Consider the following 13,843-nt stretch of genomic DNA (forward strand, 5'->3'; position numbering starts at 1 on the left):
TTCTAGTTTAATATTGGCACATTCAAACTTCCACGGCAGGTTTCCCCACCTTATCCCCCAGAAGCAACCACCCCCTTCCCTGGGCCAGCAGGGCTTTTCAATTAGAAAAAAAGGCACTAGAATATCATTATATCAATATGCCATTGTAATAATAGATGTGGCAGTTTCTCCGATTTCCCAGCTTTCATTTAACAAAAAGTAAGCCTCTAGCAACTTTTCTTGTAGAAATAAGCCTTTTTCCTTATATGACTTAAAGGAGCAAGAGACGTACTTTTTTAAAAAAGCAAATGCTGGGACATTGGGACAACAGTCTATCAATCTGATATTCAAAACATGACACAAAAATAAAGACGTGTACTTTTGATTTGCATCAGGGAAGAAAAGAAATTGACATTTTTGAGTCCATGCCCAGAAGATGGCAAAACACTGTCAGGATCCCTAGCCAAACCGGCCTCAAGAAAATTCCTTCCTGACCCCAAGTGGCGATCGGCACTACTTTGGGCATGTGAGAAGGAGCCAAGAAAACTAAGCACTGATGTAACCCTTCCTGCCCTCCCCCTCATGATCTGCCCAGGTTCACAGGATCAGCATTGCTATCAGATGGCCATCTAGCCTCTGCTTAAAAACCTCCAAAGGAGGAGAGCCCACCACCTCCTGAGGAAGCCTGTTCCACCGAGGGGCCGCTCTGACTGTCAGGAAGTTCTTCCTAATGTTTAGCCAAACTCTTTTGATTTAATTTTAACTTGTTGGTTCTGGTCCAGCCTTCTGGGGCAACGGAAAACAACTTCACGCCATCCTCTATATGACACTCCTTCAAGTACTTGAAGATAGTTATCATATCACTTCTCAGTCGTCTCTTCTCCAGGCTAAACATTCTGAGCTCCTTCAACTTTTTCTCATAGGACTTGGTCTTCGTTGCCTTCCTCTGGACACGTTCCAGCTTGTCTATATCCTCCTTAAATTGTGGCGCCCACAACTGAACACAATACTCTAGGTGAGGTCTAACCAGAGCAGAGTAGAGCGATACCATCACTTTGCGTGATCTGGACACTATACTTCCGTTGATACAACCCAACATCGCATTTGTCTTTTTAGCTACCACATCACGCTGCTGACTCATGTTCAGTGTATGGTCTACTAAGACCCCTAGATCCTTTTCGCACATACTGCTGCCAAGACAAGTCTCCTCTCTCTTAATGAAAACGAATGAATGGAACCTCCATGTACAGGTGGAGTGGTTGCCAGTGAAGCAAACTGAATTGTGGGCTAGATGGCAGTTTCCATATTAGATCTCCGTGAGTGGCAGCCATGAAAAACTCCTTTTGCAGAAGCAGCCTAGCCTCTGAACTCCAGCTACATGGGAGGGGAGAGCCAAACAATATTGGCCTTTGGGATGCAGGCTATCCTTGATTAACCAGCACAAAATGCATTGCACAAAACAGGCATATGCAAACCAGCTGAGTTTGCATGTTGCATACCCTGTCTTGGAACTGGGATTGCTTTGGGGGTCAGGATTTATTTATTTGGCACACACAACTGAGGGCGAGGTTTTATAAAGGAATGCTGACACAGCTTTGACAGATGACTGGTCCCGAATCCTCTGGCACGCTGCAAGTCTTCTAAATCAGCTGCATGATGGAAGATATCCTCAGAAATTCAAACCAGGGATTTTGGGTAATCCTTTATTGTAAAATCATGCTGTAATTTCTCTCTCTCTCTCTCTCTCTCTTTCTCAGTCTCTCATTTTGGAAAATAGGATTTTTAAAAAAACGTTTTCTATAATATCAGTCATAATTATAATAATACAATATATCTGTATATATTTATATATGAAATGGTGAAAAACCATTCCTGCCCTTAAGCAAAGGTACAAAATGCTCCACCTGTGCAGGAAAACACAAAAATTAAAAGACACTCTCACTAGCCAACCAGGGATGCATTCATTGAAGGAAGACGGCAAGGAATTTGTCCAGCTACAGACCAATACCCCTGGGGTCCAGGTGAGGTGAGCCACCGAAGTTTTGCCTAAAGTAAACTCTGAAGATAGTTTGAGGGGTTTCCCTTCAGGCAAAAACATTCAAAGCTTTTAGTAAGAAACCAAATTACTTTAAATAAGACTAGCAATACCTGGGGGGGGGGTTTATCTTTTTTTTTTTTTTTAACCAAAGCACCACTTAAAGCAAAAATCAACATAGATTCAGGGGATCCTTGCACATCCCTTTAATTTGGAAGGGTGCATCCCAAGGACCGCAGGTCTGAACCATCAAGAGTCAATTTGCCAAGAGAACATTTCTAAGTCACATCAAATGAACAGGACTCAACACAGAATCTTGCATTTAGAATCATCCCTGGATGACACCAGAAAATAATTCATTCTGACCCTTCCCTCAAAAAATGTACTTGTGAGACAGCAGCTTCAAAAATAGGAATCACTGGAACTTTTTTTTTTTAAAGTTGGAGTCCATAATGCATAGGAAGCCATCAAGGAGAACACCCTCTTATTACTTAAAAAATAAATAAAATTAAACTTGAGCTATAACAATGAAAAGGAAGCACCAGTTTGGTAATTTATTAAATTGAATAGCTGCAGGTGAAAAAAGGGACGGTCCTCATGTAGAAGAACCAAAAGAGTGCACCTTGAAGAGTTGTGACCAAAGTCCAGCAAACAACTAATTTAAAAAAAAAATTCAGAATCCTCCCTTCCTTACATGTTGACATTTTCACGTTGACATTCAAACCTGGTTAAACAACAGATCAGTGGAGAATTTGGATTCAAGTCTGACAAGATTTGGGGGAAATACATGAGATCTTCCCATTTTTCATCTGAGTATTAAAAACCCTGCTCAAAGATCCAAGAAGAGCTACTGGCCCTCATTAAAAAGCCTCGGATCTGCCAGCAGGAGTTGGGAAAACATTCTGATTTCTGCCCTCTACATTCTCTCCTCTGCCATAAAATTACAACTTAGAACGCTCCGTCCCCTTTCCTCGCGCCTGCTCTTGGGACCAAATCCCATTTCCGTGCCATCTCCATAGCCCCACCAAAGGATGCCCCAGAGAGCACAAGAAGATCTCTGGAAATGACAGTAAGAAGCCAAATAAGGAGAACGCTAGTGAGGTGCTGGTTATCTGCACTGATTCCACCCTGTTTGTGTGTGGGGAGGGTATACCACTTTTGCAGGAGCATCGGCTGCACTACTAAAATAAATAAGATCAGAGTTTCAAGTAATACACTCATCTGCACCTTGTTCGGCGTATCTGCCTTTCATTGCACTCGACCGTCTCCCCCCGCCCAACCCCGTCCTCAGTGCACACGTCAGCAGTGGTTTAACGGAAGTCCATAAGGAACGGGGAGGGTGCAGGACCTTACAGGGCTGCAGCACTTGCTTTGAACTTGTTGATGATTCTGGGGGAGGGTGGCAGCCAGGCAGCAGCGGGGTGAAAATGGCACAGCTGCCCCTCGCGGGCTTTTCCAGTTTCCTCACAGCACCAATAGCACATGATGGTTTAATGCCCTTGGCAGGTCTTGCAACAAATCTGTCGGAAGTAAGACCGGCTACAGAACTTAAACTTCAGCACCAAAGGACAATAGGCGACCTTATTCACATCTTTGCATTCTGGAAGGAAAAGAAGGAAAATGAGAAAAAAAAGAGAGAGACAGACAATCAATGGGCTTAAACGGGAGTAACTCTGCTTAGGATTTCACAGTTAGGGACAGTGTCAGAAGTAAGTGGGGGTGTGGCAAGTCCAAAGCAGAAGGGAATACCCATCCAGAAACTTCAACAGGGCTAATTGAGGGCCACTTGGCCTGCTCTGGCCTGGCTGATCTCCCCTGGATAAGAGCACGATTTCTTCCACTGTTCCAAGAGCGCTTTGTTCTGCTGCTTCTGAATTCCATTGCCAAGACATTGTGTTGCTCTCACTGACTTTTCTCTTTCCTCACATTTGGTATAAAATATATGAATGAACAGATGTACCTCTGTATTCTTCTCTTTAATGAGTTTATATTTTGGCCAATTGTTTCAGTTCGCGCTCTTTTCACTGTCAAGTTCTGCAGATTCGTCTTATTGTGTACCCATGCTGCATTTTTTAAAAATGCACATTTTGTACAACTTACCCTTTATATAATTGACATCATCTATATATGTAGCATACGCAAAATCCTGATTTACTGTTGCACAGATAACGCTGCAAAAATGTGCCCACTTTACATGGGTGTGAGGTCAGGAGTAAATAGCATGAAAATAAAAGAAGCGTGGGTTCAATTTTCCACAGGGAAATTTCCACAGAAGCTCAATTGAAAGCAGAATTGGGGGAGTTAAATCAGTAGGGAAGAGAAGCGCACAGTCTCAAGGGGAAAAAGATTTCCAAGGCAGCATTACCTTCGGGGTTTTCGGTCGGTCCAGAATCACACTTGCTCTCACACTGTTGCATTGTCATAGGCCTTAGAGTCTCCAGGCACTCGACAGATGGCTGTCCAGTGTGCGACATGCACTGGACCGATCGCCTCTGCTGGCCGAAGCCACACTTCCCTGAGCACTGTGGGAGAGAACAATGAAGGAAGACATGGAGGGTTGGGATAAGCCAGCCACCCCTTGTCAAGTCTTCTCTCTCTCTTATACACACACACATGCACTTTTCTTTAACCACTTTCACTGTGTATCTACTCCTCTCATCTCTGGCTGTCCCCATTTTCTAGTATTATTTATCTAATTTCCTATGTGCTTGTTTTAAAAAAGGATGAGGCCAAAGATGGAACTCTATTAAACGCTCTCTTTAATAATAGAAATCACCTCTGGGCATGTGCTGAAAGCTTTTTCCAAATGAGCAACTGCAGTCTGTCACCACTTTGAAGGATGGAAAGGGACTTAGATGTTCTGGGAAGGGCCTCTTGGCTTGATCCCCTGTCCTTCCATTTTTTAAAATAAAAGGGCTCTTTCTAGCCTTTTCTGATGGGATTGTGTGAATACACAAGCCTTGTTAAATGTTGAAAGCCAATGGCCCCTGTTAGTACAGCTGGTTGGCTATATTTAATGTATTTTCTCCTCTTCCATTAACTAGGAGACTCCAATTGGTGCAAAATGCGACTGTTATCAGGAGTGAGCAGGAGCATGAACATCACCCCCATCTTGCAGTCACTCCACTGGCTACCTATCCATTGGCTACCAGTATCAGTTACTGAGCTCAGTTCAAGGTATTGGTTATCACATACAAAACTCTTCATGGCCTTGGTCCAGCATACCTATGGGGTTGCCTCCTTTCCTATATTCCTTCACGGCAGCTTCACACATCCGAACAGGGTCTCTTGCAGGTGCCACCTTGCACATGGGTGAAATCAACAGCAGCCCATACATGAGCTTTCTCTGCGCCAGCCCCTACCCTGTGGAACGGCCTGCCTGAGGCGGTCAGGAGAGCCCCCACTCTCCCGGATTTCCGCAAACGATGCAAAACAGAATTATTCAAAAAGGCTTTTGTATTGTAGGGAGGAGGTCTCAGGTGCTTTGCTAGTTATAAATTGAACTTGGTTTTATTATGCTGCCTGTTTTATACTGTGACTAGCTTGATGCCCGTGCTTTGCTATGGTATTTAACTACTTTAAATCCAGTTATAATATTTGTAGGTATGTAACCTTTTTTGGTTTGTGGAGGGATTTTTTTTAGTTGGTTTTGTAGTATAATAGCATAGTACCCAAGCTTCACAAAAGTGTTTGAATAAAGCGAAGTTTGTTGATGCCTAAAACTGATGAAGTGAATTTCGAAATGTAACATTGGTTAAAGAGATTTTTAAAAGGGAAAGATTGTAGTGCAAGAAACAAAGTGAAAAATATGTACAACTGTTTTTTTCCTACTGAAGGACCTCTTTGTAGACCACATTGGTGGTTTTCCCCTCAGGTGCTGGGATCACCAGGTGCTGCGTGAGCTCACGAGCAGGCCACATAGAACTGCCCATGTGAGAAGCAGCCCTCCCTCAAGTCAATTCCTGCCATCTTCAGTGTCTGCCCCTGGGATTCGTTCATCATCATAGCAAAGCAGGCCTTGAGGGGGAACTGCAGTCCTTTGAATTCGAAGGGGTTCTCTGATGGTATGAGTGGTATGCGTGGTATGAACATCGACTCCTTCCGAGCACTACGGTGAACAATACTGCCTCGACGACGTTCCTGTGGAGGGCTTTCACTCACAGTCTAGTTCCATTGCAGAGTTTGGGTGGGTTGAGGTTCCAGACCAGCATCGCTGGAGCCCCCACTCAGGAGAAGCTTTTGGGCTGGGCCGTCAGGAGGGTTGAACGTGTTGAGGAACTCCACATGGGTAGTGGACCGCGTCATCCATTTGCACCACTGAGTTCACAGATCTGTACTCCATTTCTGCCCCTTTGAGGGAGTTGTGTTTCTTTAATGATAGCAGCCTTGTCGTTCTTGGGGGTCAGAATGGCACGCTTGCATAGCCAGTTCATGGACTTCTCTGTAATAGTGGCGATATCAGGGTATATCGTGGCTGTTAGGTCTGCTAGGGTCGTCAGTACTGTGCCCAGGGCTGCAGGGATGGTCACCTTTCCCTTCGACTCGGGATACTCTCTGTCACCTATTTTTAATAGGAGTTCAGAGAATTCCCCAGCGGTCAAGTTGATCCTCTCAAGTGGACCCTCATGTTCTTTCTTAGTGAGAGTTTCCTGATGAGGGGCCACAGATATGATGCCTTGACACACACGGTAACCTTGTCAGCTCGAGTTCCCCTTGGGACTACTGGCAGAGTCTGACAGACGTCTCCAGCCAGCAGCACGGTGACTCCCCCCATCACTCTCTTGTTTCCCCTGACATCTTTTAGGGTTATGCTCAATGCCTCAAGACACCCCTTGTGCGCCATGGTGCTCTCATCCTAAACAATGAGCTTACAGTTCCACAGCACTTGGGCCACGTTGCTTTGTTTTAAGATGCTGAACAGGAGGGTTTCTGCATGGATGAGGTTAAGAGGCGGCTTGAAGCTAGCAAAGGATCATCGGCCATGCCTGAGTGAGCCTTGACCTTCCATGGAAGTGAGCACCTCTCTACTTGTCTTCCAGGATTGCTTTGCTCATAGAGACTCTGCCACTCTGCACACCTCGGGGTGATCTTGCTGGTACTTGGCCACTGCTGCTTCGTGCACCACAGGAGTACGATGTGCATATTTCTTTGCCACATCTCTAAGTTGCTTCCTCCTTTTAGCATTGGTGTATCTTGCACGACACCTGCCAGAAGGCTTACTGGCGGCAGTAAGAGGTGATGGCCATGAGAGGTGTGACTTGGAGTTTGACTGAGGGAGGGGTGGTGTGGTGGGCACCTCAGCAGGCTCATGTGAGAGGTTCGTATTGAAATGGCCCCTAGAAAGGTCGTGCACTATCTCCCCAGGAACATTTAAAAACTAAGTTGCCTTACTAACTTCTGTTTAAAATCCCTATTCAGGAGCCTTGTACTGTCTTTCTTCAACTGTCTGTAATGCCCTTGACCTTATTTTTACCTCAGAACACATAGTTCCACAGCTGACCCATCAGAGAGAGGGGGGTGCAAGCAGGCAGGCCTCACAGTAGGGTTGCCAGGTCCAGGTTGGATAGAGCGGGATTTCGGGAGGTGAGGGGCCTCAGATTGGTATAATACCATAGAGTCCTCTGTCCAAAGCAGCCATTTTCTCCAGGGGAACTGATCTCTGTCACCTGGAGATCAGTTGTAATTCTGGGAGATCTCTAGCCACCACCTGGAGGCTGGCAACCCTACACCACAGGGAGATTGGCAACCCTAGTGAACTTTTAGGGGAAGACTGTGAGGTGCATTTTACCTCAGGACACATTCACTGACTCCCTTAGCAACTGTTTAGAATGTTGGCCCCATATGCAAATGACCTTGAAAGCTAGCCCAATCAGGGCTGAGTTGGCAGTTGGCAGGGGAGGAGCAGCCTGCCAGCCACACAGGGAAGCTGTATCCCTATGGGGAAACACATTTGACCCCTTTTTACCCCCTTAGGGGGCGAATTTCTTAAAATCCCTTCTTAATGAGCTTCTATATCACAAAAGGAACGTCCTGCCTAAATTTCATCATGTTTCTCGGTCCAGGGGTTTGGGCTGGGCGTTGATGAGTCAGTCAGGACACTTGTCTTTATATATATAGATGTAATCCACTCTGAGCCTGCTCTGCAGGGAGAGCGGAATATAAATATAATAAACAAGTAGGTTAGGGTCCATAGACTTCACCACTATATTGCCTTACATACTATCTGTTGCTTTAAATATTTGTTACTTGTGCTTCTTGTTGTCTAATGTCAGCCCTAGAATTGCTTATGATCTGTTTCAGCATTTCTTCAATTCTGTATTGGATTCTTGCTAATGTAGGCCAAATCCACACTTACCCGGCACAGCGGTAAGCAGGCGGAGTGAGAGCGTCTTTCTGGCGCATTTTATGACGTCATCGCGCCACGAGAGCGGCATCGTGGTGTGATGACGTCATAAATCGCGCCAGAAAGACGCTCTCACTCCACCTGCTTAGCGCAGTGCCGGTAAGTGTGGATTCGCCCGTAATGTCTTTGTAAACTTGTGTTTATGTACCCGATAGCAGTATTTAAGAAAATGACCTTGATATTGACTGTACTATGCTCACACTGTGTCATCCACCTTGAATCTCAGGGAGACTATAAATGACATAAATAATAGCAATAAACAATAGTAATAACTGGTTAAATACAGCTAATATGATGGGCAGACAATAGCTCCACGCTGGATCCCCACTGGGTCTTTGCCCTAGGGCATGGCTCCCCCTAGTGGCCTGATCCAGAGCATGCAGCCCCAGGACAGAAGTAGAAGATGAGACTTTTGTACCTCTCCCCATTCGCCAGTCACCCACCGTGGGGGTGGGCAGCGTCGGAGGCTGCACCGGATGCTGGTGGGGGGCTTGGAGTTCTCAGCACACCGGGAGGTTGGCAAGGTCGAGGTGTGATCGCCACTTTTGCACAGCACAATCCGATGGCGGAAACCTGGCCCACAATTTGGGGTGCACTGCAAAGAAGGGAGGCATTAAAAAGAGTGACCGACAGACCTCAGAGGAGCCCTTCTATTAGTACATAGGGGAAAAAACCCATTTGGGAATGCTTGGGAAGATTGCTGAACTGAGAGGGTGCAGCTGGAGAACCTAAAAACACATTTTATATAGGGAAGGGAGGGGGGCACAGGTTCATGCACGTTTTCTGCGGCAGCCCTCCCATCTGGAATGCCCCCCAGACTTAGCAATCTGAGATATGCTGCTCCCATAAATGGAGGCTACATTCAGCTACGCTGGCTATTAGCCATTGATAGACACCTACTCTACATAAGCAAGTATTAGAAGGGAGGGTGGGGCTTACTTGGCATTTTATTGCACCTTATATTTTTACAGTTTGGAACTGTAAGGCACCATGAGCCACAAGGGAAAGGTGGGGAGATTTAAATATTCCAGTAAATAAATAAATAAATAAATAAATAAATAGAAGAGCTTTTCTGACTCAGACTATCTAATCCAGAAGCCAGCCAGAAGATCTGAAAGGGATAGTCCAGCCTTGTCATTCATCTCCAGCATCTAATATACTGCCTCTGAATGAAGTTCTATTGCTAGCTATGACAGGCTACCATAAACCACCTAAGAATTACCTTGTTGGTTAAGACAATGTTTACTCAGGCTAGTATTCTCCTTCCAACCATGGTTGTTCATGTGCTTCTGGAAAGCCCACAAGTGGACTATGAAGGCAGCAGGCCTCCTCAATTGTTCATCCCAGAGGTATACTGTCTCTGGACATGGAGGTTCCATGGTTAGCTGTCACTGACAGCGGCCACCATGAGAAAAAAAATATAATTAGACCAGACAGCCATTGCGCAGAGATGCTCTCACCTCAGACCAGTCAAGGGCTGTCCATTCTGGGGGGCATGTCTGATTGTTACAGGGTTCCAGCATGTGGGGGCGTGGCAGGGTACACACGGAGTCATCCAGGGTTTTCTGCTCGGTGGCAGAGACCTTGCGCTGGCAGATCACACTCCGGGTGCGAACTCCCTGGTTGCAACTGCGGCTGCATTCAGACCAGTTCCCAATCACCCACCTGAAGGAGGAGAATGATAGTCATTTACATCGTAGTAGATCAAGACGGGTAGCCGTGCTAGTCTGTCTGCAGCAGTAGAAAAGAGTAAGAGTCCAGAAGCACCTGTAAGACTAACAAAATTTCTGGTAGACACAGCTCACTTCTTCAGATACCAGGTATCCGAAGAAGTGAGCTGTGGCCCATGAAAGCTCATACCCGACCACTGATTTTGTTAGTCCCATAGAAGTAGAATGTACCTGTGCCATTTCAAACGCACCAAGGAAAATTCATAACCCATCACTTTAAAACAGCCATAAAGCTACACGCACACACACCAAAGAGCAGTCTAATAGCGAGAAATAAGCAGCTGCATAAAAGTAACAGACAAAATGCCAGATAAAAATTCCATTAGGGTGAGAGTAGAGTAATAGTAAAAACTGAAAACATGTTCTGCGCCAGTAACCCCTCCCACAATAAATATGATATAGATATCGACATGCCCTTCTTCATTTGTTTTTGTTTCTGCAGTTGTTCTCAGCAGTCTTTTCCATTTTACCCACATTCAATACTAGAGTTCCAAATTTCCTTGGTTTTTTAACGCTATCTTTTTTAATGCTAACGCTATTTTAACTTTTTTTTTAAAAAAATTTTTTTATTGGTGAACATAATTTCAAACAATATTTTAATTAAACCCTATCTGATTAAATCTAATCTAACCCCCACCCTTTCCCCCCTCCTTCTTGACTTCCAACAGCTTTCCAACCCTCTACCCCCTTTATTACTTAACAAATCCTATATTAGACAATCAAGCATCCCTACACAGCAATCCTTACTCTAAGCCCTAATTACTCTATAATCTATACATACTATATTAGTTTTACTGATATTTCTTCCCAAAATTAATAACATACTTATCAAATTAATTTTACTAATACTTCTTCCCATAATTAACAGCATACTTCTCATATCTTATACTTAACCATAATTCAAACTTAATGATAGTTAAGTTAATATTCTAACTTAATAACATTTATTACTCTAAATAATTTCCTCTTCCCTTACTATATGTATGCTATATTACTTTTTCTAGTATATCAATCCCACTTCTAAGTATCAGTTATAAATTCTACCCCTCCTATAGTTAACTATAATCCTAGCTTAGATTAATATAAACACACATTTCTTCTATTGGTAAAGTCACTTCTCTCTTCTGTTTGTAATATCATAGTTTAAAAGTTCTCAAACTGCCACAGTTCTCCTTTCACATCCCATTTTCTCTCCAAATATTGTTTCATTTTCACCCAGTCTGCCATAAATTGTTCTGGGTCTTGGTCTTTAAGTTTTCTTGTCATTTTGTCAATTTCTGCCATGTACAGCAATTTATAAATCCAGTCCTCTACAGTAGGTACTTCTTGCACTTTCCATTTCTGCGCATACAATAATCTTGCTGCAGCTGTCATGTAAAATAACAATGTTCTGTGCTGCACTGGAACGTTCTCCATTCCCAAGTTCAGCAGCAACAATTCTGGGTTCTTATTTATTTGTATTTGTAAAATCTCATTTATTACTTCAATTATTTCACCCCAATACTGTTTAGCTACTTCACATGTCCACCACATATGATATAGTGATCCTTCTTGTTTTTTACATTTCCAGCACTTGTCTGACATATTAGCCTTCCCCAGCGCAATTTTTTTTGGTGTTAGGTACCATCTGTATATCATCTTATACACATTTTCTTTAATATTCATGCACATTGTAATCTTAATTGTATTCTTCCACAAGTGCTCCCAGGACTCCATCATTATTTCTTTATGAAAGTTTATTGCCCACTTCACCATCTGTACTTTCACTGTTTCATCTTCAGTGTACCATTTTAGAAGTATCTTATAAATCTTTGAGATTTGTTTCTTGCCTTCTTGTAGCATTACTTCTTCCAATTCTGAGTTTTCCATTCTTATTCCTCCTCTTGAACAGTCCAATTTGTAAAGATCTCTGATCTGTCTGTATTGAAACCAATTATAACAAGGAGACAATTCTTCTTCTGATTTTATTTTTAACGTTAACTGTTGTATTTGTGTTATCTCCTTGTAAGTTAAACATTGCTGTTCGTTATCGACAGTTCTCGGGTCTATTACTTCATACGGGACCACCCAAGAGGGGATTTGATCTTCCAGATACATCTTATATTTCTTCCAGATTGTGAAGAGGCTTCTTCTGATATAATGATGCAGAAACAGAGAGTCCGCTTTTATTTTATCATACCATAGGTATGCATGCCATCCAAATATTTTCTTATAGCCTTCCAATGCCAGAAGTTAGCGATTTTTCAACTTTATCCAATCCTTTATCCATGTCAAACAAATTGCTTCATAATACAGTCTTAGGTCGGGCAGTTGCAAGCCACCTCTTTCTTTCGCATCCTGTAACACTTTCATTTTAACACGTGGTTTCTTGCCTGCCCACACAAAGTTCGAAATTTTTCTTTGCCATTTTTCAAATTGTTTAGACTCTCGGATAATCGGAATCGTTTGTAACAGAAACATCACACGAGGTAACACATTCATTTTTATTGTCGCAATTCTGCCCAACCATGATAGATTCAACTTGTTCCATTTTATCAAGTCTCTCTCTATTTGTATCCACAGCTTCTCAAAGTTATTCTTAAATAAGTCTATGTTTTCTGCAGTTAATTCAATTCCCAAATATTTTACTTTGTTTGTTACCTTGCAGTCCGTTAATTCCATCAATTCTTGTTGTTTCTGTTTAATCATATTTTACATAGTATCTTCGACTTCTTTTTGTTTACGAAAAAACCGGCCAAGTCTCCAAATTCCTTTATCTTCTTTATTACCTTTGGCATATTGTCGATTGGATCCTCTACAATCAACATTATATCATCTGCAAATGCTCTGACCTTGTAGGTAAACTCTCTTATCTTTATACCTCGAATTGTATCGTCCTCTCGTATCTGGATCATCAGTATTTCCAAGATCAATATAAACAACAATGGAGACAATGGGCAGCCTTGCCTTGTACTTTTGTTTATTTTTAGTTTTTTTGTCAGATCGTCATTCACTACAATCGCTGCACTTTGGTCTTTATAAATTCCTTTAACTGCTTGTATGAACTTTTCTCCCATTTGCAGCTTTTCCATAGTGGCAAACATAAAGTTCCAGTTCAGATTGTCAAATGCTTTTTCTGCGTCTACGAAAAAGAAACCAACCTCTCTATCGCAATGCTTATCATAATATTCAATAGCATTTATTACTGTTCTCAGATTGTCCTTAATTTGTCTATTAGGTAGAAATCCCGCTTGTTCTTCTGCAATGAATTCCGACATCCATCCTTTAATTCTTTCCGCCAATACCTTTGCAAATATTTTATAGTCATTATTCAACAATGAAATTGGTCTATAATTTTTAACATTAGTCAAATCTTGTCCTTCTTTTGGAATCAATGATATGTTGGCCTCCTTCCAAGTGTCAGGAATCTCTTGGTCTTGCATAGCACCATTCATTACCTCCTTCAGGAGAGGCACCAGTTCTTGGCCCATTGTTTTATAAAATTTTGCCGTTAATCCGTCTGGACCTGGGGCCTTCCCCAGCTTCGTTGATTGAATAGCTTCTTTTATTTCTTCTTCTGTCACCTCCTTATTTAATTTTTCTTCCCATCCTTCTGAGATTGTCGGAAGTTTCATCTTATCTAAATAATCCGCTATTGAATCTTTGTTCACCTCTTTTTTTTGGTATAACTTTGCGTAAAATTTAAAAAAGGCTTTA

The 13,843-nt window shown here is 42.8% G+C and overlaps 1 protein-coding gene across 2 annotated transcripts in view; it reads right to left on the minus strand.

Annotated features, from left to right (window-relative positions):
• Positions 1-1,686: 1,686 nt before the first annotated feature.
• The window catches only part of ADAMTS10 (ADAM metallopeptidase with thrombospondin type 1 motif 10), a 65,611-nt gene continuing 53,454 nt past the window's right edge, over positions 1,687-13,843 (minus strand). For both annotated transcript variants that reach the window (XM_054981507.1, XM_054981508.1), the window contains 4 exons: positions 9,878-10,082; positions 8,836-9,012; positions 4,380-4,536; positions 1,687-3,614 (listed from right to left, as the gene is read on the minus strand). In XM_054981507.1, coding sequence (XP_054837482.1) covers positions 3,505-3,614; positions 4,380-4,536; positions 8,836-9,012; positions 9,878-10,082 — 649 coding nt within the window. In that variant the 3' untranslated portion in view covers positions 1,687-3,504. The remainder of the gene's footprint in view (positions 3,615-4,379; positions 4,537-8,835; positions 9,013-9,877; positions 10,083-13,843) is intronic.

This window comes from Eublepharis macularius, chromosome 5 (genome assembly GCF_028583425.1).
Source record: "Eublepharis macularius isolate TG4126 chromosome 5, MPM_Emac_v1.0, whole genome shotgun sequence".
NCBI lineage: Eukaryota > Metazoa > Chordata > Lepidosauria > Squamata > Eublepharidae > Eublepharis > Eublepharis macularius.